We start from the raw sequence: 14,188 nt of genomic DNA, 5'->3' as shown, positions 1-14,188 counted from the left end.
AAATGGCATTAACAGCCTCCTCTTGTTATCTTGCACCTTCCATTTTGTACGCAGGCACCAGCAGAACCTTAGATGTGAAGGGCACCCAAAGGCTGCAGTGTCCTTTGCAAGATACACAGAGAAGGACCATGAGAACCTCTGCATGTTGTTCCAGAACCTCTTCCTTATGGGAAAAGTTAACATGGCCCCAAATGTTACCTTTTCCTTTTCAGAGAAACCTCATCTAATACAATGGGCACAGGAGATGGCCAATGGGATGGACTTCTGCGAGGGGGAATGATCAAGGGGATGGAGGTTACAGCATTTGGGGCTTTTTAGTTTACCAGAAAAGGTGAGTCACGGGTGACATGATAGAAGTGTGCAAAATTATGCAAGGCACGGAGAAAGTGGATAGAGAAAGGTTTTCTCCCTTTCATATAACATGAGAACTTTTTGACATGCAATCAAGCTGAATGCTGGAAGATTCAGGACAGACAAAAGAAAGGACTTCCTCACGTGCACAGAGTTAAACTCTGGGATTCACTCCCACAACAGACAGTGATGGCCCCCAACTTGGATGGCTTTGAAAGAGGATTAGACAAATTCACGGAACATTACGGCTAGCAGTGGCCACTAGCCACAATGGCTGTGCAAGCAGTATGCTTCTAAAAACCAGTTCCTGGAAGCCAGAGGAGGCGAGAGTGCTCCTGCGCTCCTGCTTGCGGGCTTCCCTTTGGCGCATCCGGTTGGCCTCGGTGAGAACAGGAGGCTGGCCTAGTTGGGCCACTGGCCTGATCCAGCACCCTCTTCTTATGTTCTTCTGTTTCTGAACCAAACAGAGGTGTGAATTCCGACTGAAACGGATCTAGAAAATCTCCTCCAAGAGTACCTGGAGCTGGTTGGCCACCACCCTCCAAAGAATCTTGCCCAGAAAGGCCAGTATAATTAGGAAATATAATTAACAATCTCACAATATGGATTAGTTACTCCTGAAAATTCTGCATGTCTGAATTTGCCTTCTAGTTAATCAGACCATCGATAAACTGTAGACAAAACCCTATTCTCACTCCCTTCCTAGTTTGAGAACCAGATGAATGTGAGGTCCTTCATTTGTCCCTGTGGGCAAGAGGCCTGTGACCAGATGATCGGAGGTGAAATCAGTTTGGAAAATATACTTAAAATACATCAGCAGAAGACAAGTGCACAATATATTTCACTTTTTAAAATATGTTGGCATAGTCCACATAAAAATATCAAAGGAAAATCAAAACCACATTATAAAAAATGTCTGGAAACTATTAGATGGGCAAATAAACTGCAGCAAACTTTATTTTAGTTATGTATATAGTACTGAAGACGTTTACAAACAAAATAACATACATTAAAATTGTCAATAATATTAACATTTAAAAAGAAGTTTTAAAAAATGAAAAACACACAAAAAAACCAAGTATGCTAAACTAAACTATATGAAAGCACCTGGTAAAGTGGCCAGTACATAGAATTAGGGTTTTTAAAAACAATTATTTCTATTTATTAAGAGCTTCCCATAAAATATATCAAAAATGCCAAAAATTAAAGTAATTCCACACATATAAAAACAATTAAAATAAATTAAAAATCCAATACAGATACATAATGGGATAAATAAACCCTTAAAAGGATTGTTGGAAAAGGAAGGTCTGCAAGAGACATCAAAAAGAAAAAGAGAAGGCACCTGGCCTGGTCCAAGCTGTTTTCATATTTGTAGTCCCAACATTAGAATTAACTACAGACTTAACATTGCTAAATACTATCTTAGCCTACCCAAATTCCACGAGTCCTCTAGTTTAAAGATGTACAGCAAGGCTCACACGGAAGTTTGTTGTACATTCCATTCCTTTAAATGTGTGTATTCTTTGAGGAATAGTAAGGTTACTCCTTACACTAAAACTGTTCCCACACTCACTGCATTAGAAGGGTTTCTCCTTTGTGTGTGTACTTTGATGTACATTAAGGTGATTGCTCGGGCGGAAGCTCTTGCCACACTCCATGCATTTAAATGGCTTCTCCCCTGTGTGTGTTTTAAGATGTAAAGAAAGGCTAGCGCCTTGACTGAAGGTCTTTCCACACTCCATGCATGTAAATGGCTTCTGCCCTGTGTGCATTTTTTGATGAGTATTAAGGCTACTGCTTCGATTGAAGCACTTTCCACACTCCATGCATGTAAATGGCTTCTGCCTGTGTGGGTTCTTTGATTATTAGTAAGGGTACTGCTTTGATTGAAGCTCTTTCCACACTCTCTGCATTTATATGGTTTCAATTCTACGTAATGGGGAATTCTACTCTCAAGCCCTGCTCTGTTTAAGAGACACTTTTTCTCTTCCCTGAAAAAGGAGGGGTGTGGGTAGGAGGTGATTTCGTGCGTGCGTGCGTGTGTGTTTCTTGCTGACCCTGAGAAACTCAGGCTACTTTCTAATGCTTGCTTTGAATTGTTCTGCTAGGCTTGAGGGAAGTCTGCCAAGGAAGAAGATAACATTTATTTCAGTTTCTATTGCTTGTTCTTCTTGCTCACAGGATGGCCTTGTGCTCTCCTGCCACAGTACCTCAGGGATGCACGACGAGTCATTGTGGGGTGGGAATTATAGTCCAGAATGCTCCAGGGAGATTACACCTTTCTGCTTCACATTTATTTATTCTGTGAACTTCCACCTGAGCCAGTTGTGCATTGCCAAAAACTAGGGCGAAAGAGGACACAAATTTGCATACAGTTTGCATGTTAATATATGTGTATAAATACACACTTAGAAATAGCTCAGGGCAGTTAGATACTCATGGTACTTAACCACCCTTAAAAGTGTGATGCAAGTATTGTAAACTTTTACAATGTGACACAATCTAAAAACAATGAGAATATACAGATAATACAAAATAAACACCCGCCCTGTGGAATTCCCTCCCCTTAAATATTAGACAGGCGACATCTCTGTTATCTTTTCGGCACCTACTGAAGACCTTCCTCTTTCAACAAGCCTTCTAAGTAGAGACCTTATCGCAGTCTGCATCTGTGTTGGAATTCCTTTTTAATATGTTTTTAAACCTTTTAAAAATGTTTTTAATCTTTTTTTAAAGATGTTTTGAAAGCTTTTAAAAATATTTTTAAAGATGTTTTGATTTAATGTATTTTAAAGTCTAGTTTAAAGTCTAGTTTAAAGTCTAGTGTTTCTAGTGCCCTGGGCTCCAGTTAGGAGAAAAGGCGGGAAATAAATCAAATAATACATAAATAAGGGATGTAATCGTTGGTGCTGAGGCAAACACAAACACAAACACACACGCAGGCTCAGCTTTTCCCTGACACCAAGGAAATTAAGACACCTGTGTGTGCTAAAGTCAGCCCGACAGAACTACAACTCCCATCAGCCCAATCCAGTGGCCATGCTGACTGGGGCTGATGGGAGTTGTAGTTTTAAAAAAGTAACTTTTCCAAACTCTGTTGATATGTTCAATCGAGGTAAGAGCAACGTAAACACGGTGACGTCAGAGAACTGAAAAAAGGAGGGCAGGGCCAAAGTTTATCTTCCTGCAAAAGTCCACCTGCCCTCCATGCAAATCTCTGCTGTTGCAGCCGCAAAATTCAATGCAGTCCTTTTTGCAGCCCTTACAAGCAAAAGCATCAGGCTGTGCAGGGCAGGAAGGGCCGGGGCAGCAGAAGAGGGAGTGCTGGAAAAGCCAGGCTGTCTGGCCCAATGGTTTCCCAGCTGTGGTCGTGGGGAGTAGAAATCTTCGGGTAGCAAAGACAGGGAGGTTGGGGCCCGGCTGCTTGCCACTCAAGACTCCTCCTATAGGGGGGGGGTAAAGGAACTGAGCTCTGGCTCCTAGAGAGGCAGGAAGTTGCAATCAAAAGTGGGGGGAGGTAGAGTATTGAAGGGGAGGGGAGAGAGAAGGGGAGGGGAGGGGGAGTCTCTCTATGCCTATTTTGGGGAGAGGAGGAGTTCGGAGCTTGCAGAGGACAAAGAGGTGCAACATGGGGGAAGGGGCGGGAGAGAGAAGGATTTGCATTTGGGGGAGGGTCGGGAGATAAAGGAGAGATGTTCCACCCCTCTCCCCAGGCCCCCCTCTGGAAGGGGGGCTGACGCATGCAAAGTGCGGCCTGGTCCCCATTGCAAAGATCCTGTGTCGGAATCGCGTATTTGCCATTTGCCGAGTGCACCTTTTTTGCGCAGTTAAAGAGGCGGCCCGGTGTGCGGTTTGCCGAGCAGGATGTGCAGAAGTCCGTTGCGAGGCATCCTGGGTCCCCAGGGGGACGCGCAACTCAGGAAGGGGGTCTTGGTGCGGCGCGGGTCGGCGAGACACAGGAAGCCGCCTTACGCTGAGTCCGTCTAGCTCAGTGTTGCGTACACTGACTGGCAGCGGCTCTCCAGGGGGCGTTTCCCAGCCCTGTCTGTCTGCACGGCGCGTCTGAATGGCCGGAAAGCGCAGGAGGGGAGAGCGCTGCTCTTTGCGCTCAGGTTGCGCGTAAAGGGCACGTGGTTGGCGCTGTGAGGAGAGGAGGCCGGGCTGGATGCGCCCCTTTTGGCTCTTCTTAGGTACCTGAGGATTGAACCCGGGGCCTTCTGCGTGCAAGGCAGGTGCTCTGTCACTCAGCTGCTACTGCTCTGCCTTCGGGATAGCTGTGCTCCTTTCGTGGCCCAGAGCTGGGAGGGGGGAGAGATGTGTCTGGTCAGTTTCCCTCCTGCGGAAAAGGGGAGGAGGTGGGGATTTGAAACTGACCAGCCTCTTGTTATGGGCGTGTTATGTGCCTCCAAGTGGACTACTACTTATGGCGACCCTATGAATCAGTGACCTCCGGTAGTGTCTCTCATGAAACACCCTGTTCAGATCTTGTAAGTTCAGGTCTGTGGCTTCCTTTATGGAATCAATCCATCTCTTGTTTGGTCTTCCTCTTTTTCTACTCCCTTCTGTTTTCCCCAGCATCTTTTCTAGTGAATCATATCTTATTATTTTATTTATTGATTGCTTTATTAAATTTATATCCCGCCCTTCTTCCCACTAAGAGCCCAGGGTGGCAAACAAAAGCACTAACAACACTTTGAACCATCATAAAAACAGACTTTAAAATATATTAAAACAAAAACATCCTTAAAAACACATTAAAACAAAACATCTTTAAAAACATTTTTTTAAAAAGGTTTAAAAACATATTAATAAGCAATTCCAGCACAGATGCAGACTGGGATAAGGTCTCTACTTAGAAGGCTTGTTGAAAGAGGAAGGTCTTCAGTAGGTGCCGAAAAGATAACAGAGATGCCGCCTGTCTAATATTTAAGGGGAGGGAATTCCACAGGGCAGGTGTTTATTTTGTATTATCTGTATATTCTCATTGTTTTTAGATTGTGTCACATTGTAAAAGTTTACAATACTTGCATTAAAGGGTCGGTGCCACTACACTAACATTTCCTATGTTGTGCGGAATGGACCTCCTGGTAAGTTGGTATCTTCTCATTATGTGTCCAAACTATGATAATCTCATTTTCATCATTTTAGCTTCTAGTGATAGTTCTGGTTTAATTTGTTCTAACACCCAATTATTTGTCTTTTTCGCACTCCATGGTATGAGCAAAGCTCTCCTCCAACACCACATTTCAAAGGAGTTGGTTTTTCTCTTATCCATAATGGAGCTTAAAATATTTAAACCCACAAAGCCCAAATTGATATAAAAGATGAAATTCTTCCTATCATCTCTCTCTCCCCTGCAGGCACTTGGGAGCTGCCCCCGACTTGAAAGTGCATCGTGGTAACGACTGTGAGAGTCCCAGAGACGCCCAAGTTTATGCTTCCTCCATCTCCTCCACAGGAAGCGCAATGACATCAGAGGTACCATCTGGACCATCTCTTCCTTGGGGTAGAGTGGAGAGAGCAGCCAGGAAGGCACTTCAGGTATGGGAAGGAGCATCCAGGAGAGTCATAGGGATTCCCTGGGTGCCTCCCTCTGTGCTGAGTGGGGAGGGGCTCTGAAACAATATTTATTTATTAACTGTATATCCTGCCCTTCCCGGCGCCCGGGGCGGCAGGTGACAAGTGGTAAAACAGCAAAAGCATCCTTAAAAACAAAACTCCTTTAAAACATTTTTCAATGTATGTTCAAAAAACCTTTAAAAACGTCTTCAGTTCAGTTCATAGAATCGTAGAGTTGGAAGGGGCTAATGAGGCCATCGAGTAGAAACCCCTGCTCAATGCAGGAATCCAACTTAAAGCGTAAGTTCAGTTTATGGAATATGTATTTATTTATTCATTTATTTATTAGATTTATGTCCCGCCCTTCCTCCCTGTAGGAGCCCAGGGCGGCAAACAAATGAACAAAAAACACTTTAAAACATCATAAAAACAGACGTTAAAACAAAACATCTTTGAAAATATTTTTTAAAAGGTTTAAAAACATCTTAAAAAAAAAAGGTTTAAAAACATATTAAAAAGCAATTCCAACACAGACGCAGACTTAAAAGGCTTGTTGAAAGAGGAAGGTCTTCAGTAGGCACCCAAAGGACAACAGAGACGGTACCTGTCTAATATTTAAGGGAAGTAAATTCCATAGAATATGCCTTTTCCTCTTTGCTTTTGGCACAGCAGGAAGTCAAAATGACCTGCAAACCACATGAAGCCTTGAAAGATGTAATCAAATGAATGAAAGCACAAATACCGCTTCCCTATTATCACTTCCCCTTTCAAACTGGAAGAATTGTGCATGTTGGAAGAATGATCTTTTCTTCTTCTCCTTCCAGATTCTGTTGACCTTTGAGGAGGTGGCCGTGTACTTCACGGAGGAGGAGTGGGCCCTGCTGGATCCGGGCCAAAGGGCTCTGCACAGGGAAGTCATGGGGGAGAATTATGAGATGGTGGCCTCTCTCAGTAAGGACACTACTTTTTTTGTGCGATTGTTAGATACTGTAGGTATGAATTCACAATTCTCAGTTATTGGGCTGGATGAAGAAGGAGTCTGGCCTACTCTAAGGCAGCTTCCTAATGTCGTGAAGGTTTTCTTAATCATTCGATACAGTCGCCTGCCGCCTTCAGCTGCATCTTGCTACGGGAGGAGAAGGCAGTTTTACAAATGCCACATTTGCAAGGCACCCTTTAGCATGGCAGCACCTGTACTTTGGAACTCCCTGCCCATTGATATTAGGCAGGCACCTTGCTGTATTGTTTTTAGTGCCTGCTAAAGACTTTTTTGTTTCAGCAAGCCTATCCAGGCATGTAATTTTACTATATAATTTTAACTTGCATTTTAGTACATATACTATATCTCTTTTGGAGGAAGTGAAAAAGCAGGGATGGATCCTAGGCTGATTTTTACTTTCAGAGTGATTATGGCCCAAATCAAAACAGCTGGCTCTTCAAAGTTCTGCAGGGTCAGCCACCACAGTCACTTCAAGCTGAGTTTCCTATCCAGTAAGTACATGTTCACAAGAGCCAAACTGATCCTGCTGGGTCCTCATGTCCCTGACCATGTCATGCAGAAAATAATAAAATCACAATTGCCCCTCTTATTTATTATAATAATTATTGATAATATCTACTGTATTTATATAGTAGTTTAAAGGCAGACCCCCACAAAGTGGTTTACATAACATTATTATAAACACGGCTGAATATTTTGTGGTCAAATTTAACTAGTCTTGTTGGTTTCTTTGAAAGAATCTGACCTTGGTTCCTGTTGGGAAGGATGGGAAGATCCATTTATCCAGGATCCCAAAGAAGAGGAGGAAACAGCAGGTAGATCCTTTGCTGTGTCGCGAGCCCCTTTTTGGTCTGGGAATTCAAATATTTTTCATTTCCTGAGAAATACTGTCTAAAGGAAATGGGCCCATCAGGTGGTGAGTTCTGGTGGACATCTTAATGGAAGAGAAGGCTCTCAATGGCTACTAGTCATAATGGCTATGAGCTACCTATGGAAACAGGGGAGGAGCAGCAAGAGGGAGCTATTGTCTTTATGTTCTGCTGCTGGGCTTCCCAGACGAATCAAGTTGGCCCCTGTGCAGAAGTTGGACTAGAGAAATCTTTGGTCTGATCCAGCAGGGCTCTCCCTATGAGGAAGAGAGATGGCCTCCAGGTTGAGGTTGCCCTTCTACATGCTAAAATATGCTGCAAATCAAAACATCTGGCTTGGCTTCCAAATAGTCTGGTGGCCACCTTTCAACAAGCTTTCTAAAATCTTTATCCCAGTTGGAATCTGTCCTGGATTTGAATGGATTTTATATATCTGCTGTTGTTATAAACTGTTTCTATATATATAATATCTTTTTTTTAAAAAAAATCTATGCTCCCCATATGCTCAGAGGCACATGTTACCAAATTCTTCCAAGCTACACACAGGAAGTGGATTGGACTGTGAAAGACCAACCCAAATTGTGTATGCATTTTTACAAATTAGTAGGGCAGTACAGTATCTTGAATGAGGAGGTCAGGTCTCTTGCTTCCCTGGTCACTATAACTGCACAATTTCCCTGCTTTTTAAACTTTGATAGAAATATCTGTTGGTTACAGATATGTTCTTAAACCACAAGGTTTGGGTTTTTTTTGCTTGTTCTGAGGGGACATGGATTCCATTGCAAACCTCTCCCTATAGGGTGCTTTGAAGTCCTGGCACCAGGTGATTGACAAGAGGGCAGACTCGCCCGCTTATCAAATGTGGCCTGTAAGGCCAATTCTGATCTGGCCTGTGGAACCAAAAAGAAATAAATCTCCTGATAAGTGGGGGGTTAAATCCTCCTGCTTTGACTGCACGCTGCTGTTTCCTACTGGGAAGGAGAAGATTCTGCTGGAGAGAGGAATGAGGAAAGGGAGAGACTGGCAGATAACAATTTTTAAAATGTCTTGGGAAAGGTAATAATGGGAGCAGAACTAGGCCAAATTCAGGTGTCAGTAAAATACACATCCAGCTGTGTGTTAACAGAGGAGTTCAGTTCAGAGTCATGGGCCATTCCTGCCTTTGGGGAAAGGCCATAGCTGAGTGGTGGAGCATTTACTTTGCATGCCAAAGGTCCTGGGTTCAGTCTGTGGCATCTCCAGCTACGGGTGGAAAGGGCCCATCTGAAATTCGGCAGAGCCACTCGTGGCCAGTGTGGAGAGCACTGACTACATAGACCAATTTATTTGTTTAATTTAATTTATATACCGCCCTAAGCCAAAAAGGCTCTCTGGGCGGTGTACATAAGAGATAAAACAAGCACCAATGAACTTATCTTCCTGCATTTGTATCTAAATGTCACATTTGACTGCAGCCAAGTCCAGTGGTATTGCAGAGTATAGTTTTGTTAAAATCGATACCACACTTGTGTCACATCTGTACCTAGTGACATCAGGTGGGATATGGAAGAGGCAGGAATTGTTCTTTGAGACTGCAGTGAACTCAAAGCAATTTCAATTTCAGCTAGGCACAGAAAGAGAAACTGGGGAAATTGTTGGGCTTTATCCGTTATGAGATGCTGTTACTGCATTGAAATACAAATGAGATTTTTCTGTTTTTTCCCCTCCTCCACCCTCTGGCCCAGCAGATGATGAACAGCACAGTGAAAATTACAGGGAGCCGCAGATGGTGTCACTGGCAACAGGCAAGCATGAAGCAGGAAAAGAAATGATTGGAAATGAAAGAGGACAGAAAAGGTGTGAAGGAAACGTGTCAAAGAATTGGAGAAAGAAATCATCTACTTCCAAAGGTGATGGCACCCATAAGCCTCTGACGCTACAGGGAGATCACAAAAGAAAAAGCAGGAAAATGTATCCAGTGATTGTGGAAGCTTTCAGAGATATATCAGATCTAAATAGGGATTACAGAATCCATGAAGGGGAGAAACGATATAAATGCATGGAGTGTGGGAAGAGCTTTAATGTGAGTGGCAGCCTTACTAAACATCAAAGAACGCACACAGGGGAGAAACCATTTAAATGCATGGAGTGTGGAAAAGGCTTTAGTATGAGTGGTAACCTTACTAAACATCAAAGAACCCACACAGGGGAGAAACCATTTAAATGCATGGAATGTGGAAAATGCTTTAGTGTGAGCTGCAGTCTTACTGCACATCAAAGAACTCACACAGGGGAGAAACCATTTAAATGCATGGAGTGTGGACACAGCTTTAGTGTCATCTGTAACCTTATTAAACATCAAAGAACACATACTGGGGATAAACCATTTAAATGTATGGAATGTGGAAAGAGCTTTACTGGAAGTGGTAACCTTACTAAACATCAACGAACCCACACAGGGGAGAAACCATTTGAATGCATAGAGTGTGGAAAGAGCTTTAGTATGAGCAGTAGCCTTACTGCACATCAGAGAACCCACACAGGAGAGAAACCATTTAAATGCATGGAATGTGGAAAGAGCTTCAGTGTGAGAAATCATCTTAATAATCACCACAGAACTCACACAGGGGAGAAACCATTTAAATGCATGGAATGTGGAAAGAGCTTCAGTGTGAAAGATCAGCTTATTAAACATCAAAAAACACACAGCACAGAGAAACCATTTAAATGCATGGTTTGTGGAAAGAGCTTCCGAGTGAGCAGTAGCCTCACTCTACACCAAAGAACACACACAGGGGAGAAGCCATTTAAATGCATGGAATGTGGCAAGAGTTTCAGTGTGAGGTGTCATCTTACTAGTCATCAAAGGACCCATACCGGGGAGAAACCCTATAAATGCATGGAGTGTGGAAAGAGCTTCACTGTGAGTAGTAGCCTTATTTTACATCAAAGAACCCACACAGGGGAGAAACCATTTAAATGCATGGAGTGTGGAAAGAGCTTCAGTGAAAATGGAACACTTACTAAACATCAAAGAACTCATAAAGGAGTGAAGCCATATAAATGTATGAATTGTGGAAAGAGCTTCGGTGTGAGCAGTAGCCTTACTGTGCATCTGAGAATCCACACAGGGGAAAAACCCTATAAGTGTATGGAATGTGGAAAGAGCTTCAGTCAGAGTAGTAACCTTACTTCACATGAAAGAATCCACATAGGGAGAAACAATAGAAAATCAATGGATTTTCAATGGAGTATGGAAAGCGTTTCAGTGACAAGATAAGTCTTACTGTACAAGAAAAAACCCACATAGGAAAGAGTAGAAATCAACAGAGGGCAAAAAGTCTTGTGGCACCTGGAAATGTAACACATTTATTAGTTTTCCTTGCCTTGAGTCTGCTTCATCAGATGCAAATCAAGTGTTTATCAGAAAAAGACATAAACAGTGAGGTTTTATGGAAGTAAACAATGTATTTTATGGCTTTATGTATTATAAAATGCAATGTAAGATATATAATGTATACAGTCTGCATCTGCATTGGAACTGTTTTTTAGATGTTTTAATTGTTTAATCACTGGTGTGTTTGCTGCTTAGGGCTCTTTTGGGAGGAAGAACAGGATATGAATGTAATAATTAATAATAATGATGATAATGATAACGCTTAAATTTATGCAGTTGACCCCTGTTTGCCACCCTGCGCTCCTTCTGGGAGGAAGGGAAGGATAGAAATTTATGATTATTATTACTACCATCTGCAGTGGAATATAAAACCATTATCACAATTCAAGCTAAAATTGTTAGATAATGACCACCTTGATACGTTGTCATCAGGGCCAAGCATTTTGCTGTGTAAAGTCCATGTAGAGGAGCCAGGTAATATGGCACTTGAATCCTACTCTGGTGAGGTGAATGCATCCTATACGCTCCTGAGGCAGCAGGCCAGATTAGGAGGCTCAAGACAGGCAGTGTAGCAAGAGAGGGGAATGGCTTCAGATTTCAAGAGGAACAGGCAGAAGGTGCTTCTGATGTCCCCCAGAATCTCCTGTCTGATGCAGTCAGTTCACTGGGCCACCCTTGAGAGTTGTGATGCTGTCCTGCTGGTTTCTGAATATTGCTGTTTAGTCTCAGATAAAGGAAACACTTTGTCCAAACATCTTTTGGTGAACCCTTCCCCCTTCCAATATTTTAGTTTAGAGAAAACGTGAGTAATGTGGGGGACATAGTAGAGGTGTATAAAATTACGCACTGTGTGGAGAAAGTGGATAGGAGAAGGGGACACCACAACTTGGGGACATCCAATGAAGCTGAATGGAAGATTCAGGACAATATTTCTTACACAGTGCATAGTTAAATGATGTAGTAATGGCTTTGAAAGAAGATTAGACGAATTTATAGAGGATAAGGCTATCAGTGCCTACTCTCCATGTTGGCTATCTTCTCCCTCCAATGTAATTCCTCTGAATACTTTTTGGAAAAGGTTTTGGGATGTTGCGGAGCAGAGAGAAGATTTAATATTCTTCAGTGGATCCATCTTAGTTTCATGTTTTTTTCCTGATGGCTTTTTATGGTGTAACTTGCCTCTTCTCTGGAAGATACACGAAGAGCAGACAACTTTGCTTTCATCTTTAGCTCAGCTAATTTCCTGTTTGGATTTTCCTGGATCTTAGATCCTGGACATCAGACTAATCTATGGTCTTACCTGCATTTTGGACCATAAGAGCCTATTCCCTGGATTTCCCCCTGGGTTGATAGATGTGAACTTCTATCAAGCGAAAATGCCATACAGTTAGAACAACTGGAAATAGAGGAAGCTTTAAATTGGAGGACCCTGGAGTTATAGCTGGGTGAATACACACAGGTAGCAATGGTTCATGTTAATCTTGCATGTTATAATCCTTGTATGTGATGGTCACTTTACTGTTTTCCATGTTGTTTCTCATGCAGTCATTGCAACCTAATGGTTCTTAGGTGTAACGTGATATTGATTTCCCTTTGATACTCTTGGTGAATGATGCTTACATGAAATGATGCTTATGCTTTTCATAAACTGAAATGCATTCATGGTCTGCTGCTGTTGTATTTTAAATAAATGTTTGAAACGGATTTCAGCCTGTGGTCATACGTGGTCACAACCCTCTCGTGCACCAGGGCAAGCTAGGGACTTCACTTTCATTTGCAGCTGGTAGTGGGGCAGGAGGGGAGTGCGAATCGGGTTTTCTCAGCAGTCGGCGAAAGTGGCTTCTCCAGTTTTGGGAAAGTGGCAGGGCTGGGGAAAATCCCTGCTTAAGAGCTTGGAGGAGCCGTTGCTTCCTGGGGTTGACGTTCCTGGGCCAGATACGTCAATGGTCTCATTCATTAGAAGGCAACTCCAGACATGCAGAGTTCTCAGGAATAACTCATCTGTGTAGTGAGATTCCTTCTGATGTCAAGCCTCCCCCCACTCTGTGCCCCTCAGCTGAAGGGAGATGCAAGGAAAGGGCACAAGAAGGCCTCCTGGCGGTCTGTTTCACCCAAGGGCTGGGCAGCCCATAGGTAGACTGGCTGAAAGACATTTATTGGTGGATTCTCCTTCCAGGGTGAAGGATGATTGCTCAGTTTCAGCACAGGGGCGTTCATGCACCCTCATATTTTTAAAGCAGCCACCAAAACTATAGAAACTTTTGCAGTGATTTCACGACCCCCCCCCCAAAAAAATAATAATTAAAAAATTGGTTTTGTTCTTTGAAGAGTGTGGACTTCCTGGAGCTTACATCTCCCCATGTGACTCACTGTAGGCCGTTTGTACCAGGGCCAGGAACAGCCTGATCAGTTTAAGGTCTGCCCCCAGCCCCTGCTAGCAGGAGGGAAACTTACCAGGCAGATTTTAGGTGCAGGAAATCTGAAGGCATCTTTTCTCTAGTTCTGGAGCTCAAAAGCACCATGTGCCCCCAGTAACTCACTTGCTGGATCGTCACCTTGTAGTGGTGAGTGGGCTTGCGTGTTCCAGTGAACCCTGTGAGCGATGCTGTCGGGAGTCATGTACTCCCAGCAGGGTCACCCATAGCGGTAAAGTCAAGGCAGAGGAACCAAAGAACGATCCAAGAATGTCCTCGATGGCAGAACAGGCGGAGGACAACAATGTGTATGTTACAACGGCTGTGAAGGCGGATGAAGGCTACAGCAGATAAAAGACTTCCAATCGTCGTGGTGCCCATGCCATTGGATCAAAGCCTGTTTCTGTCAAGATTGTGTGTTGAACGTTGTGCGCAGATTCTGCAGAAGTCAGTGCCATTATTTCACAATTATGTTTGGAGTTTTTTTAGTGTAAAATTTGCAAAGTGTTGCTGTACTTCACATATTCATAGAAATAAAAGCAAAAGAAAATGATGTCCTATAGGAAACTTCACTAAAATTGCAAAGTAAATCAGACATATTTAAAGTGACCATCTG

At 43.0% G+C, this 14,188-nt stretch overlaps 1 protein-coding gene across 8 annotated transcripts; it reads left to right on the top strand.

The window, feature by feature from the left end:
* Window positions 1–3,914: 3,914 nt before the first annotated feature.
* On the top strand, window positions 3,915–12,862 carry LOC133381823 (zinc finger protein OZF-like). 8 transcript variants are annotated; one of them, XM_061621312.1, is made up of 6 exons: window positions 3,921–3,975; window positions 5,349–5,441; window positions 5,715–5,895; window positions 6,738–6,864; window positions 7,651–7,728; window positions 9,510–12,862. In XM_061621312.1, the coding sequence occupies exons 3-6, from the start codon at window positions 5,821–5,823 to the stop codon at window positions 11,039–11,041; spliced, it is 1,812 nt and encodes a 603-aa protein (XP_061477296.1). In that variant the 5' UTR covers window positions 3,921–3,975; window positions 5,349–5,441; window positions 5,715–5,820; the 3' UTR covers window positions 11,042–12,862. The 8 variants fall into 8 exon arrangements, with proteins under 8 accessions (XP_061477293.1, XP_061477296.1, XP_061477294.1 ...); XM_061621309.1 differs by lacking the exon at window positions 5,349–5,441 and having other exon boundaries at window positions 3,915–3,975; XM_061621310.1 differs by lacking the exons at window positions 3,921–3,975; window positions 5,349–5,441 and adding an exon at window positions 4,017–4,841.
* The last annotated feature ends 1,326 nt before the right edge of the window (window positions 12,863–14,188 follow it).

The sequence above is a fragment of the Rhineura floridana genome, chromosome 3 (genome assembly GCF_030035675.1).
Source record: "Rhineura floridana isolate rRhiFlo1 chromosome 3, rRhiFlo1.hap2, whole genome shotgun sequence".
Lineage (NCBI taxonomy): Eukaryota > Metazoa > Chordata > Lepidosauria > Squamata > Rhineuridae > Rhineura > Rhineura floridana.
The sequence above is the reverse complement of the archived record's forward strand: the minus strand, read 5'-3'. Positions and strand labels throughout refer to the sequence as shown.